Source organism: Somniosus microcephalus, chromosome 26, assembly GCF_052327205.1.
Source record: "Somniosus microcephalus isolate GS21.2 chromosome 26, FLI_Smic_1.0, whole genome shotgun sequence".
Lineage (NCBI taxonomy): Eukaryota > Metazoa > Chordata > Chondrichthyes > Squaliformes > Somniosidae > Somniosus > Somniosus microcephalus.
In genome coordinates, this window is record NC_141012.1 from 42,335,457 (window position 1) to 42,350,688 (window position 15,232).

At 46.3% G+C, this 15,232-nt stretch overlaps 1 protein-coding gene across 3 annotated transcripts in view; it reads right to left on the minus strand.

Moving 5' to 3' along the window:
- LOC147100418 (uncharacterized) overlaps window positions 1–15,232 on the minus strand; it is a 79,063-nt gene that overhangs the window by 12,368 nt on the left and 51,463 nt on the right. For 2 of the 3 annotated variants that reach the window (XM_085968101.1, XM_085968102.1), the window contains exons 3-7: window positions 15,034–15,081; window positions 14,408–14,445; window positions 13,825–13,869; window positions 2,787–2,831; window positions 500–571 (exon numbers count right to left, since the gene is read on the minus strand). In XM_085968101.1, coding sequence (XP_085824227.1) covers window positions 500–571; window positions 2,787–2,831; window positions 13,825–13,869; window positions 14,408–14,445; window positions 15,034–15,081 — 248 coding nt within the window. The remainder of the gene's footprint in view (window positions 1–499; window positions 572–2,786; window positions 2,832–13,824; window positions 13,870–14,407; window positions 14,446–15,033; window positions 15,082–15,232) is intronic. The other variant, XM_085968103.1, reaches the window with a different exon arrangement.

A 15,232-nucleotide genomic window follows, 5' to 3' on the forward strand; every position in this document is an offset into this window, starting at 1 on the left:
ATTTAATTGAGGTGTTCAAAATTAAATGGGGTTTTTAATACAGTAAAGAAGGAGAAACTATTTCCACTGACTGGAAGGTCAGTAACCAGAGGACACGGAGTTAAGATAACTGGCAAAAGAGTCAAGGGGGAAATGAGATTTTTTTTTTAAACACAGCAAGTTGTTATGATGGGGAACGCACTGCCTGAAAGAGTGGTGGAAGCGATTGAGTAGTAACTTTCAAAAGGGAATTGGATAAATACTTGAAAAAGGAAAAAAAATGGCAATGGGGAAAGAACAGAAGAGTGGCACTGATTGGATAGCTGTTTCAGAGAGCCAGCACAGGCATGATGGGCCGAATGGCCTCCTTCTGTGCTGTATTATTCTGTGATTCTACAAACAGATTGACATGTACACACAGACAAGCACAGTTAGACACACACACACAGAAATGGAGAAACAGTAAGACAGCCGGAGAAAAGCAGGTCCATCTTAGGCAGCAACAGGAAAAGTCACCTACCGCCGGGATTGGTTGGAGTTTCGGCCGCTATCTTGGTCAGGTTCCACCTCGGAGTCAGTTCCATAGCAAAGACTGCCAAAAGATCCAACCAACGCTCATTATTACCCTCAACATTGCTTAAAAACAAAGGGATTCTTGAAAATAATTACCAAGGAAAATATAATAGCCACTATTTGCATAGTTTGGATTACAAGCATAAACCCAGGAGCAGACTGCCTGAATTTATGTTCTGTTTTTTTTCCCCCCCCACTGAATGGTCCTTCACAGTGGCCAATGAGGGAATGGTGCTAGAGAGGAACAACTGCCCACAGCATCAAGTGGAAGGCAAGTGACTATTTTCAACCACTTTTAAACCAGAAAGAAAGAACTTGCATTTATATAGCACCTTTCACAATCTCAGGACATCCCAAAGCGCTCCACAGCCAAAGAAGTGTAATGCAGGAAACGCGGCAGCCAATTTGTGCACAGCAAGGTTCCACAACCAGCAATGAGACAATGGTCAGATAGTCGGTTTTAGTGATGTTGGTTAATATTGGCCAGGAAACTGGTAGAATACCCGACTGTTCTTTGAATAGCGCCAAGGGACCTTTTACATCCATCCGAGAGGGCAGATGGACCTCAGTTTAATGTCTCATCCGAAAGACCTGCAACAGTGGAACACTCCCTCAGTACTGCACTGAGGTGCCAGCTTGGATTGTGTACGCAAATCAAAAAAGGAGCGGGACTTGAACCCATGACCGAGTGACTCGAGGGGAGTGCTACCACACTACCACTGGTCTCGGAGTGAGACTGCTAAGTTAAGCAGGGGTGGTTTTGTGCTGTGGGCTGGAATGGGGACTGCCCAAGTCAAATTCCCCCGATAGCCAGCAGACAGAGGAGACTCTCAACCCATCAGACTGGGTTGGATTTGAACTTTAGCCCCAAAGGTCTCTAACCCACTACCCCACGCGTCCCTTTGTGCAGACCGGTCTCAGCTCGTACTTTACCAGGTCGATCAGTATGTGTTCCTACACTCCAGGATTATTCATCAGTTCTGTCAGTATGGTGATATTGTTACAGAATTTTATACCATAACTGTCTGCAGGTAATTGCCCAGGTTCTGACCATATTGCATAGCCGTCACTACCTTGGCCCAACGGGGTTGGATATTTCCCAGTGTGTGTATTGCACGTGTCTCACTATGTGTGTAGTGTATGGGGGGAATTTTGCCAGCCCTGGGGCAGCAGGTCTGCCAGGAAAATGGCAGAAACTGGGGCGGGTACCCATCCTGCCCCCAACCCACCTCTGTGCCACCTTCCCAGGAGGAGGGTAGCCGACCCGCGCTGGGAGCCGCCTCCCCGAGGCGGGAAGGGGATTAGTGCCAATTAACTGCCTGTTAACAGGTAGTTAACTGACAGTTTTTTGGCTCATCCCTATTTTCAGCCCTGAAGTGTGGGCTTCCCGACGGCTCCGAACCTCGCCAGGATCAGCGAGGCGAGCTGTGGATCTGCGGGGGTCGGAGGGACCAAGATGCCCGGTGAGTGATGGGTGCATGTGTACAGAAGGAAGTGTGTGAGGTGTGTTTAAAATGTTTTAATAAGTTTTACTTACCTTTACTTCTTCCTGCAGGCTCCCTCCCTTCAGGTCTCCGAGTCCCTGAGCTCACCGGCACAGAAAGCAGAATGGCCGCTGAACTGTCAAACGCTGCAGCCTTCTGCTTTCTGCTCAGGAGAGCTCTCTGACTCAGCCTGAATGACAGGACTGAACTTTGAGGACAGATTGTCTGTTTGACAGCTTCACAGAGCTCTCAAACGCTGACATTTCAGGTCAAAAGCACGGGTTGGCCACAAGTCGATGGAGGCGGGACTAAAACCCGACAAGTGGGTCTCCCGCCCCCAAAAGCTCCCCATTGAGTGATATACCTATCAATTCATTCCATGAAAAGCGACGAGTTAAGAATGTAACTATAGGTTTTTATTGGCTAAATAACAGAGCCCACCCTCGTGGGTGATCGGTTCCAACAAGGAGGAATACCAGCCAGTCGATCACCTTTATACCTGGGCAAGCAGGCGGAGCCATGGGCGGAGTCAGCGGAGGTCAGCCCAGGTATAACAGCGTGGCAAGAGGTAACCTTGTGTAGTGATACAACAGTGTAAACAGTGATAACCATAGTGTAACGATATAAACCGTGATAACCATAGTGTAACGATAGTGAACGATAACAGTGGTTTACCACATTGAGAAAATCTAGCCTAGTGTGTCCATACACTCTCCCTTATACAGACAGACACGCAGTTTCTGTACTCACCGGAGGGTGAACTTCAGCGCCGTAATGAACATTTGCAGCTTGTTCCTGTAATTATTAAAAAAAGATGGCACGACATCAAGAGCCTGAACAGTGCATGAAAACCATTTCCCTTAAATTACTTTGGTTTGTTAATATTAACGTGCGAGTACGAAACACACAGCAAACTGATCCGGATTCTTTATTATCAGGAATTCCGATCCCGCAACAGCCACGAGGCTGATCCCTAGTGCCGGAGTTACCAGCAAAGGCTGGAGAAACATGGGCTTTTTCAGCTTTGAAAGGAGCCGACTTGAGAGGAAATCTCATACAGGTACATAACAGAATTTACAAAACGAATCTTCAAAGCTGCTTTGTAAACAGTCGCTGCGTTTCACCGAGCCACTCTGCATGAAGCACATGGCGATATTGCGGAGGCACTGGATGAGGTTCGAGATAAATGTAAAACACAATAGCAGGAAAAGGGGGTACAAGTTCAGACTGCAGAAGGTGAATTTAGGAAGCTTCTCTTCACATGAAGGGATCTTTATGTGGAATGGACTGAATAGGGTAGTGGAGGCAAAATGCCTGACATTTTTGAAGCAACAGTTAGATGCTATGGTGGCAGTGATGGGGGAAACTGTGGTTATGGGCTTTAGACCGAAGATAGATCAGAGTATTTTCTAAATGGCGAGAAGCTAGGAGCTGTGGAGAGATTGAGGCGTCGAACAAGTTCAGAAATCACTAAAAGCTAGTGGGCAGGTACAAAAAAATAATTTAAAATGCTAATGGAATGTTGGCTTTAATCTCAAGAGGGCTGGAATACAAAGGGGAGGAAGTTATGCAACAGTTGTACAGAGCTCTGGTCAGGCCCCATCTGGACACTGCATTCAGTTCTGGGCCCCGCACCTCGGAGGATATATTGGCCTTGGTGGGGGAGCAGCACAGATTCACCAGAATGATACCGGCGCTAAAAAGGTTAAATTATGAAGACAGGTTTCAGAGACTAGGCTTGTATTCCCGTCAGTATAGAAGGTTAAGGGGTGATCTAACTGAGGTGTTTAAGACGAGTAAAGGAGTTGATTGGGTCGATAGAGAGAAACTATTTCCTCTGGTGGGGGGGGGGGTGGGGGGGGGGGGGTGGGGGGTGGGGGGGGGGGGGTGGGTGGGGGGGGGAGGTGGGGGGAGTCCAGAACAAGGGGGCAGAACCTTTAAATTAGACCCAGGCTGTCCTAGGAAGCACTTCTTTACACAAAGGGTGGTGGAAATCTGGAAACACCCCCCTCGCCCCTCAAAAAAAAGCCATTGTGGCTGGGGGGTCAATTAATAATTTTGGCCATGATCTAATTGAATGGTGGAGCAGGCTCGAGGGGCTGGATGGCCCACTCCTGTTCCTATATTCTAGAACACAAAAACATAAGAAATAGGAGGAGTCGGCCATACGGTCCTTTGAACCTGCTCCACCATTCAACAAGATCTTCGACCTCAACTCCATTTCCTGCTCTATCCCCAGATCCCATTAGTGCCTATAAATCTATCGATCTCAGTCTTCAACATCCTCAACGATTCAGCGTCCACAGCCCGCTGGGGGAGAGAATTCCAAAGATTCCCAACCCTTGACATAGAGGGAGTACAACAAAGGTTCACCAGACTGGTTCCTGGGATGGGGGGGATTGTCCTATGAGGAGAGATCGAGTAGACTAGGCCTATATTCTCCGGAGTTTAGAAGAATGAGAGGTGATCTCATTGAAACATACAGAATTCTTACAGGGCTTGACAGGGTAGATGCAGGGAGGATGTTTCCCCTGGCTGGGGAGTCTAGAACCAGGGGTCACAGTCTCAGAATAAGGGGTCGGCCATTTAGGACTGAGATAAGAAGAAATGTCTTCACTCAGAGGGCGGTGAATCTTTGGAATTCTCTACCCGAGGGCTGTGGAGGCTCAGTCGTTGAGTATATTCAAGACAGAGATCGATAGATTTTTGAATATTAACGGAATCAAGGGATATGGGGATAGTGCAGGAAAGTGGAGTGGAGGTAGAAGGTCAGCCATGATCTTATTGAATGGCGGAGCAGGCTCGAGGAACCGAATGACCTGCTCCTGCTCCTATTTCTTATGTTCTTTGAGAGACAAAATTTCTCCTCATCTCAATTCTAAATGGCCGACCCCTTATTCTGAAACTATGCCCCCTAGTTCTAGGCTCTCTAGCCATGGGAAACAACCTCTCAGCATCTACCCTGTCATATGTTTCAATGAGATCACCTCTCATTCTCCTAAACGCCAGAGAAATTAGGCCCATCCTACTCGATCGCTCCTCCTAGGACAAACCTCTCATCCCGGGAATCAATCTAGTGAACCTTCGTTGCACCCCCTCCAAGGCAAGTACGTCCTTCCTCAGGTACGGAGACCAAAACTGCACACAGTACTCCAGGTGTGGTCTCACCAAAGCCCTGTACAATTTTAACAAGACTTCCTTGCTCGTCTACTCCAACCCTCTTGTAATAAAGGCCAACATGCCATTTGCCTTTTGCTGAACCTGCATGTTAACTTTCTGTGTTTCATGTACAAGGACACCCAAATCCCTCTGAACAACATTTAGAAACACAGAAGATTGGAGCAGGAGTCGGCCATTCGGCCCCTCGAGCCTGCTCTGCCATTCAATGAGATCGTGGCTGATCATCCAAATTCAGCACCCTGTCCCTGCTTTCTCCCCATATCCCTTGATCCCCTTAGAATTAAGAAATATATCTAACTCCTTCTTGAATGTATTTAATGAATCGGCCTTAACTGTCTTCTGTGGTAGAGAATTCCACAGGTTCACCACTCTCTGGGTGAAGAAATTCCTCCTCATCTCAGTCCTAAATGGCTTACCCCTTATCCTTAGGCTGTGACCCCTGGTTCTGGACACCCCCGCCATCAGGAACAGCCTTCCTGCATCTAGTCTGTCTAGTGCTGTTAGAATTTTATAAGTTTCAAAGAGATCCCCTCTCATTCTTCTAAACTCTAGTGAATATAAGCCTAATCGTCCCAATCTCTCTTCATACGTCATTCCTGCCATCCCAGGTATCAGCCTGGTGAATCTTCACTGCACTCCCTCCATGGCAAGAACATTCTTCCTCAGACAAAGCGACCAAAAAAACTGCACACAATACTCAAGGTGTGGTCTCACCAAGGCCCTGTACAACTGCAGCAAGACATCCTTGCTCCTGTACTCGAATCCTCTCGCTATGAAGGCAGCATACCATTTGCCTTCTTAACCGCCTGCTGCACCTGCATGCTTACCTTCAGCGACTGGTGCACAAGGACACCCAAGTCTCACTGCACTTCCCCTTTTCCCAATCTATTGCCGTTCAGATAATAATCTGCCTTCCTGTTTTTGCCACCAAAGTGGATAACCTCGCATTTATCCACATTATACTGCATCTGCCATGCATCTGCCCAATCACCCAACCTGTCTAAATCGTACTGGAGTTTCTGCATCCTCCTCACAGCACACACACCCAGCCAGCTTTGTGTCGTCTGCAAACCTGGAGATATTACATCTAGTTCCCTCGTCTAGATCATTAATATATATTATGAATAACTGGGGTCCTAGCACCGATCCCTGCAGTACCCCACCAGTCACTGCCTTCCACTCGGAAAAAGACCCATTTATTCCAACTCTTTGCTTCCTGTCCACCAACCAGTTTTCTAACCAAGACAGTACCTTACCCCGCAATCCCACATGCTTGAACTTTGCACGCTAGTCACTTATGTGGGACCTTATCGAAAGCCTTCTGAAAGTCCAAATACACCACATCCACTGGTTCTCCCTTATCTATTCTACCAGTTACATCCTCAAAAAATTCCAGTAGATTAGTCAAGCATGATTTACCTTTTGTAAATCCATGTTGACTTTGTCCGATCCGGTCACTGTTTTCCAAGTGCTCTGCTATTACATCTTTTATAATGGACTCTAGCATTTTCCCCACTACCGATGTCAGGCTTACTGGTCTATAATTCCCCGTTTTTTCTCTACCACCTTTTTTAAATAGTGGGGTTACATTAGCTACCCTCCAATCCATGGGAACTGTTTCAGAGTCTATAGAATTTTGGAAGATGACCAGCAATGCATCTACTATTTCTAGGGCCACTTCCTTAAGTACCCTAGGATGTAGATTATCAGGCCCTGGGGATTTATTGGCCTTCAATCCCATCAATTTCCCCAACACCATTTCCCTACAAATACTGATTTCAAAACCTTAAGTACATTAATTGGGACGTTATTGGTGCTTTAGTCATAAATCTATAGACTTTTGTATCAGTAACTGGTACAAATAGAAGGTGTGTGTGTATAGGCAATATATAAAATTAAGCAGATTTTAAATGCAATTGTAAAGGGGTGGATTTACAATCTTATGCAAGTTCAGCGGAAGAGATGCGGAATCCCTGACAGACAGTGTAAGTGGTGCTTACAATGTGTTTCTGGGATTTCTGCAGCTCTTCCGTTGAAGTTAACAATGGACAAGTGAGAGAACCTCTGCAGAAATTCACCCTAAAGTCTCAGACTGAAAAATTTAATTAGTCATATTCAGGGACTGAAAGCAAATTGAACCAGTGGAATGAGTGATGAGAATGAAATTGTTACGGTTGATGACTTGATTTAATGTGTAACTGGACAATCTCAGTTTCCTGTGCGAAAAACCCGAACAGAAGCAACTCAAAAATGTATTTAAATGGTGTGTCATTTTTTTTATAGCGCAGATCAATTCACTGTAATTACTGTTGAGTTGGAAGGAAACAGCCGAGAATGGCCGGTGAAAAATGTATTTCCCTCACCATCCAGGGTAGGAGGGGAGCCGTCGGCACTCGCATCCCTTCAGGAATTTCTGAATTAACATTTACCAGTAGCTTTTCAAGTAGAACGGAATCTCCATCAATCTGTTAGCTGATGTAATCAAGGTGTTTTTATTTTGGTTTATTTTTCATGCGGTCAGCTGGAGCAATGGCCACGGAATTCCCGCCTCAGGTATAAAGATGTGGTTCCCGAGCTGCGTGGATCCCGAAGCAAAACCCATTTCTCCCACACCAGTCTTTGAGCCACGCATTTAACTCTCTAATTTTATTTGTCCTAGCCAAATTCGCTCGTGGCTCAGGTAATAATCCAGAGATTATTACCCTTGAGGTTCTGTTTTTTAATTTAACCCCTAGCTGCTCATACTCCTTTAACAGAACCGGCTTCCTAGTCCTATCTACGTCATTTGTACCAACATGGACCACGACAACTGGATCCACCCCCTCCCACTGCAAGTTTCTTTCCAGCCCAGAGGAGATGTCCTTAACCCTGGCACCGGGTAGGCAACACAGCCTTCGGGACTCTCGCTCTCGGCTGCAGAGAACTCTATCTATCCCCCTAATAATACTATCCCCTACCACTACAACATTTCTATTTACTCCCCCCTTTTGAATGGCCCCCCCATTCCACGGTGCTGTGGCCAGGTTGCTCATCCTCCCTGCAGTCCCTGCTCCTGTCCCCACAGGGAGTATGAACCTCAAACCTGTTGGTCAAGAGCAAGGGCTGCGGCTCCTCCAGCTCTACCTCCTGGATCCCTGTACCTGCCTCACTCGTAGTCACACCGTCCTGTCCCTGACCATGGGCTACATCTGAATTACTTAACTTCATAGGTGTGACCACCTCCTGATACACAGAGTCCAGGTACTTCTCCCCCTCCCTGATGTGTCGCAGTGTCTGAAGCTCAGACTCCAGCTCATCAACACGGAGCTGGAGATCCTGTAGCAGCAGACACTTGTCACAGACGTAATCACCGTGAGCCTCAATGGGGTTCACCGGCTCCCACATCTCGCAACAGTAACACATCACCTGCTCCATTCTATGTAATTAATTAAATTTTTTATTGTTAGTTATGGACACCCTCTGCCCGATTTTAGATGCTAGTATCCCTTATAATTAATTGGATTTAAATTAAATCAATCCCTCTAGTTACACCAGTTAAATGGTTTACCAACAGTCACTCTGCAGTATCCTTGTTGTCCCTTGCATCCTGAAACAACTTCATTCCTCCCTTCACTTGACATCTTTACCAAAATTAATGAAATCAGCACGAGCCTGCGACCTCCCACTCAGTTATAGTTCTGGATATAGTGTGTGTATAGGCAATAGATAAAATTAAGCAGATTTTAAATGCAATTGTAAAGGGGTGGATTTGCAATCTTATGCAAGTTCAGCGGAAGAGCTGCGGAATCCCTGACAGACAGTGTAAGTGGTGCTTACAATGTGTTTCTGGGATTTCTGCAGCTCTTCCGTTGAAGTTAACAATGGACAAGTGAGAGAACCTCTGCAGAAATTCACCCTAGTGTCTCAGGCTGATAAATTAAATTGGTCATATTCAGGGACTGAAAGCAAATTGAACCAGTGGAATGAGTGATGAGAATGAAATTGTTACGGTTGATGACTTGATTTAATGTGTAACTGGACAATCTCAGTTTCCTGTGCGAAAAACCCGAACAGAAGCAACTCAAAAATGTATTTAAATGGTGTGTCATTTTTTTATAGCGCAGATCAATTCACTGTAATAACTGTTGAGTTGGAAGGAAACAGCCGAGAATGGCCGGTGAAAAATGTATTTCCCTCACCATCCAGGGTAGGAGGGGAGCCGTCGGCACTCGCATCCCTTCAGGAATTTCTGAATTAACATTTACCAGTAGCTTTTCAAGTAGAACGGAATCTCCATCAATCTGTTAGCTGATGTAATCAAGGTGTTTTTATTTTGGTTTATTTTTCATGCGGTCAGCTGGAGCAATGGCCACGGAATTCCCGCCTCAGGTATAAAGATGTGGTTCCCGAGCTGCGTGGATCCCATGGCCATGCTGGAAAATTTTAAAAAGTCAGTGAAAAAAGGCTCAACTACCTGATAATCATCTCAACTGGGTCCCCTGCCGCTGCAGGTCGGGTCGGCTCCACGATGACAGACGCGCTCCCACGCGCCTTTCCACGAGAAAGGCATGTGGGAGTGAGATGACAGCGGGCCGGGAACCCGCTGTGAAAAATAACAACGTTCCCACCCGGCCTGCCACCGATCGCGCCCGCTACCACCCTGGAAAATTCACCCCTTTATGTCCTCCTCACAACTTACTTTCCCACCTAGCTTTGTATCATCAGGAACCTCGGATACATTACACTTAGTCCCTTTGTCCAAGTCATTAATATAGATTGTGAATAGCGGAGGCCCAAGCACTGATCCTTGTGGCACCCCACTAGAAACAGCCTGCAAATCGGAAAATGATCCATTTATTCCTACTCTGTTTTCTGCACTTTAACCAATCCTCAATCCATGCGAGTATATTACCCCCAACCCCATGAGCCCTTCTGATATTTAAATATAGCTTTTTATGGATGGATTAGCTCGGATGTCTGGAATGACCTGAACAGGGGTCCGACTGATTGCTCAGTAGTAAAGGCACCACACGGTGTTGTATGGAGTCACAAAGACCAGGAAGCTCCACAGAGTGTGTTGTTAGCTGGGGTGGTAGTAGAAACACTACAGTTAATTTCAAACCCTGGGCCAGGGAGAGAAATGGAACATTTTCCCATGTTTTTGCATCTAGGATTGGTGTTGAGAATTCACAGGCCTGGTATAGAACCACCAGCTGGAGAGAAAAGCTCCCTCTACAGTGTTCCAGAAATCTTTCAACTTCACCATTGAAGATTTAGCAGTTTCCACACCAGCTAGCCTCGCACCAGCTAGCCTCGCACCAGCTAGCCTCGCACCAGCTATCCTCGCACCAGCTAGCCTCGCACCAGCTAGCCTCGCACCAGCTAGCCTCGAGGTCTCGAATGAGATTCCAATTTAAAGCTAATGGGGGTAATTTTGACTTTGTAAAACAGGCGATAGCAAATCAGTAGCCCGTCTTAATTCTCTCCTGATTTTTAAGATGTAAAACCGAGTGCTGATTCGTGATCGCCTGTTTCAGCTTATCGTAAAATGTCAAAACTAGCCCCAGTCCCTGCAACTGTGGCCAGTATTGCGCTGTAGATTCAAGCCCACTAGTAACTGGGTTGACACTGCCCCAGACATATTTCATGTTGGGCTTCTATCATCCAGAGAGCAGACTTTCATCAACAGTGTGGGTGCGATTCAAGAGCAGGAACAAAAGAATGCGAACGTACTGAATCAGCCAAGTGCAACTTTATAAACCCTCATCAGCTTTATCCAAGTTACATTTGTTAATGACTCAGCTCACACACATTGTTTAATGGTAGTTATACTATGAAGGTCAGCGAGACATGATTTTTTTATCCCACTCATACTATAACACATTCACAGCATCACCATTGGCAAGGCCCTTCCACTCGTGGGTTGGGTCAGAACTAAAGCGATATCACTTTGAATATTTGGCCCTGCAACCCCTTAAAAGGGCAAAATATTGGAATAGGTTGGCTTTTGTGCAGGAAGAAACGGCATTCACCTTGGCCAATGCTGGCAGTCGGAATATTGAAGGCCACCGCACCCCAAAGAGGGACGGAATTTGGCAGCCGGCTCCCAAACATGTGTTGATGGGCATTTCCCACCAGTGGAATTACCCTGGATTGTAAGGGGATAAAGAGGCAAGTGGCACGAGTTCAATAATGACTCAGTAGCCACTGACGGGTCGTAACGGGCAGTTTCTTGTTCAATACAACTCCTGTAAAATAATGAAAATGCTTTTGTTGAGGGACGAACGTCGTAATATATAGACCGAAGAATTGTGCGTCAGTCGTAGATTTGACGCAAGAGATAACTTAGATGTGCCTGGGATCTGCCGACATCAGTGTTAAGCTACGCCACAGAATCATCAGTTGACTTGCCTTCCAATTATCCTTGTTGTCCCTTGCACCCTGAAACCACTTCATTCCTCCCTTCACTTGACATCTTTACCAAAATTAGTGCAATCAGCACGAGCCTGCGACCTCCCACTCAGTTATAGTTCTCCAGGGTTGTGCTGTTCCCATTAGCATTTCCTTCAACCAGGCCCGTGTCGTACACAAGAGTGGTAAAGGAGTTCAGTGGCTGCTGTCCTCACGTTAGCACTCAGCAAGTGAAAAGCCAGAGCTGCTTTTCACAAGCTGTCACAACTGTCTTGCACAGCGTAACCCGGGAGATCATATAAGATTTAGATGCAATCAGTCAGTCATCGAAACCAGGCTGGCCAGACACAATTAGACTTTGCCATTGCACTCTCTCCTCTGCTAGCACTTGCAGCCATCTGTCCAATGTCACTCCTCCATTCCGTCTTGTATAAATACCATCCGTCTCACTATCTCCTCTGATCTCAAATGGAACTTGTACATCTCCATTGCTTGATTGTTCTCCTTCACGCCACAATTTTTCTCAACAGCTGTGAGCTCTTTATAACTTGTCCATCCAAGATTTGAATACTGCTCCCATATTGTGAGAGGCCCTTCTACCATCTCGGTCCTGGGCAGGATACAAGAACAAGCTGTTTGACTTCTCTTCAGCCTCCATTATCTATCCAATATCTCTCTCTCCCCCCATGGTGGATGCAAATGTAACACTTATTTTTCAAAACAAAAGTGCATTAAGGAAATTCCAGGCCTTTTTCTTTAGCATTATTACACAGACGGGCATCACGGTGGCAGGACATGCTGGTGCTCCAACACTCTTATGCACGCAGTGGGGAGCATGTGAAATCAAACATCGAAGTTTCCTGCAGGAGTTTTCAAAGGTAACCTTGCCAAACCAGTTTGCCTATCGTGCAAACAGATCAACAGAGGATGCAATCACAACTGCTCTACACTCGGCACTGAATCACTTAGATGGTAAAGAGACCTACATCAGAATGCTGTTCATAGACTACAGCTCAGCATTCAACACTATCGTCCCCAACAAGCTGGCCACCAAACTCCAAACTCTTGGCCTGAACACTTCCCTCTGCAACTGGACCCTGGACTTCCTAACAAACAGACCCCAGTCTGTCAAATTAGGTAACCACACCTCCCACCACCCTGACCCTGAACACGGGGGCCCCACAAGGATGTGTGCTGAGCCCCCTCCTCTACTCCCTCTTCACCCACGACTGTGTGGCTGTTCATGGTTCCAACACCATCATCAAGTTTGCGGATGATACCACGGTAGTAGGCCAGATCACCAACAACGATGAGTCAGCCTACAGGGAGGAGGTCCAGCATCTCGTGAAGTGGTGCGCCGATAACAACCTGGCCCTGAACATCAAGAAAACCAAAGAAATCATTGTGGACTTCAGGAAGTCTAAAGGCGGAAGTCACATCCCCATTCACATCAATGGGGCTGTGGTGGAAAGGGTGGACAGCTTTAAGTTCCTCGGAGTCCACATCACGGAAGACCTCTCCTGGTCCCTCAATACCTCCTCTCTGGTGAAGGCGGCCCAGCAGCGCCTATATTTCCTAAGGAGGCTGAAGGGATGTAACCTGTCACCCCTGATCCTCTCTAACTTTTACCGCTGCACAATAGAGCATCCTGACAAACTGTATCACAGTATGGTATGGCAGCTGTAGCTACTATGACCGGAAAGCCCTGCAGCGGGTAGTCAAAACTGCCCAACGCATTACTGGCACCCGGCTACCGACCATAGAGCACATATACCAGAAACGCTGTTTATGGAGGTCACGGTCCATCATCAAAGACCCTACCCACCCCAGCCACAGTCTGTTCGCCCTCCTACAGATGCATTCGCACCCGTACGACCAGATTTAGGAACAGCTTCTTTCCCAGGGCTGTCATCCTACTGAACTCCACAAATAAACTCTAAAGCCTGCACATCTGCCAATGCACTTTATTATGGTTATGTTTATGTTAATGTATTACAAGCCAAATGTATGTTGAATGTTTAAATGTCTTAATCCAAATGTACACTCTCGGGAGCTGTAAGCCTACATTTCGTTGTACTGCACTTGTGCACTAACAATGACAATAAAAGTTGATTTGATTTGATTTGAAGTAAGCACCAAATGGAGGCAAGCCACTTATGGATCCAGAGAAAGGGGAAAAATAGAGAAAATAGTCCAAATTGCTTCTGCTTTCTCTTACCCATTCTGCTGGTGGCCCAATCCAGTGGGATATTGCATTGGCATCCTAGAGATCAAACGAAGGAGAGAAATTAATTTGCAAATAAGATATTGCCATAAATATACTGTCAATATATTGCCGCTATTATGCTGCCGACACGGTCACAGATTTGGGGCACATCTCAGGAATGGATGGAGCTGCTCCCCCATTATAAAGACAGGCTCCTGATCTTCTGGCTTCCAAGACACTAACGTGTGTTTGATGGGCTTCCCTGGCCTCCACCGGGAGTCTGGCTGAGTAGAGGGGCAGAATTCAGCAATGGCCAGGTGTTGTCTGTGGCATCCAGCTGAGCCAAGACGCAAATGAAGGGAAATACATTGGAGGATGTAGTTTGCTCACAATACACCCGTCCATACATGGGTGGGCAGAGGATATTCAGCCTGGCACTGCCCGCGGTAAATGGGGGAACATAAATATGGGACATGGCAGAGCACGTTCCCAATTTCCACCCGGCCAAACGCAGTTGTACTGGGAAAGAAATATAAAATCAGCAGAGAGAGGGTTGGAAATCCTGTTAACTGTATTCAATATCCAATTGTTATACCTTGACTGAGCCTCTTCTTCATCATCAGAGGAACTTTCCTGTGGAGTAAAATAAAAATATGACTTTGCAAGCCAGAAATTCCCAATGCAATTGACATAACAGCCTTGAGCCTCCTGCGATCTGCTCAATATATTTAACCATCCATGCTAGGGGAAGGTTAAAAGCAATCCTGTATTGAAAGCGTATCGCCACACACACCACCACCCCCCCACCCCCCCGCACCCACTGAGAAACCCAGGAAAAGGCCCATTGTGCTGGGCACCATCAAGGTTGAAAAGATTAGGAGAGAAGACACAATGGAGTAGATTTTGACTTTGTGCGATAGTATACAACAGGCGACAGCAAATTGGCAGCACATTTTACATCTCCCCCGATTTTGATTTCCATTCAGTCAAAATCTACCCCAATAGAGTCAAGAAGTAGTGATGAGGTGAGCCAGAGCTTAGGTTTAAAGGTCTGTAAACTACAGGAGGGAGGAGCTAGAGGAGGAGACTATGCAGCGAGTCATAATTTCACCCCAGCAGGGAGGGTGAAGTAGCAGGAAGTATTGGTAGCTTGGAGGAAACAGAAGAAGAAAGTTAATCTAAATTTTGATTAAAGAAAATCAGAAAAATGATCAAACTTACTGAACTGGTCACCTGGAGGTTATCCTCATCTTCCTTCAGGGGACCCCACTTTATAGAAAAGAACAGGACGAGTAATGTAGGGTCATTTATGCCAAACCCTTGCCTTAATGTTTATACTGGATAGTGTGCAGTTAGGATGCCAGCTAGGGACCTACGTGTGCTTAAGTTGGCTAGGGTTGTGATATGAAGAGTGATCATG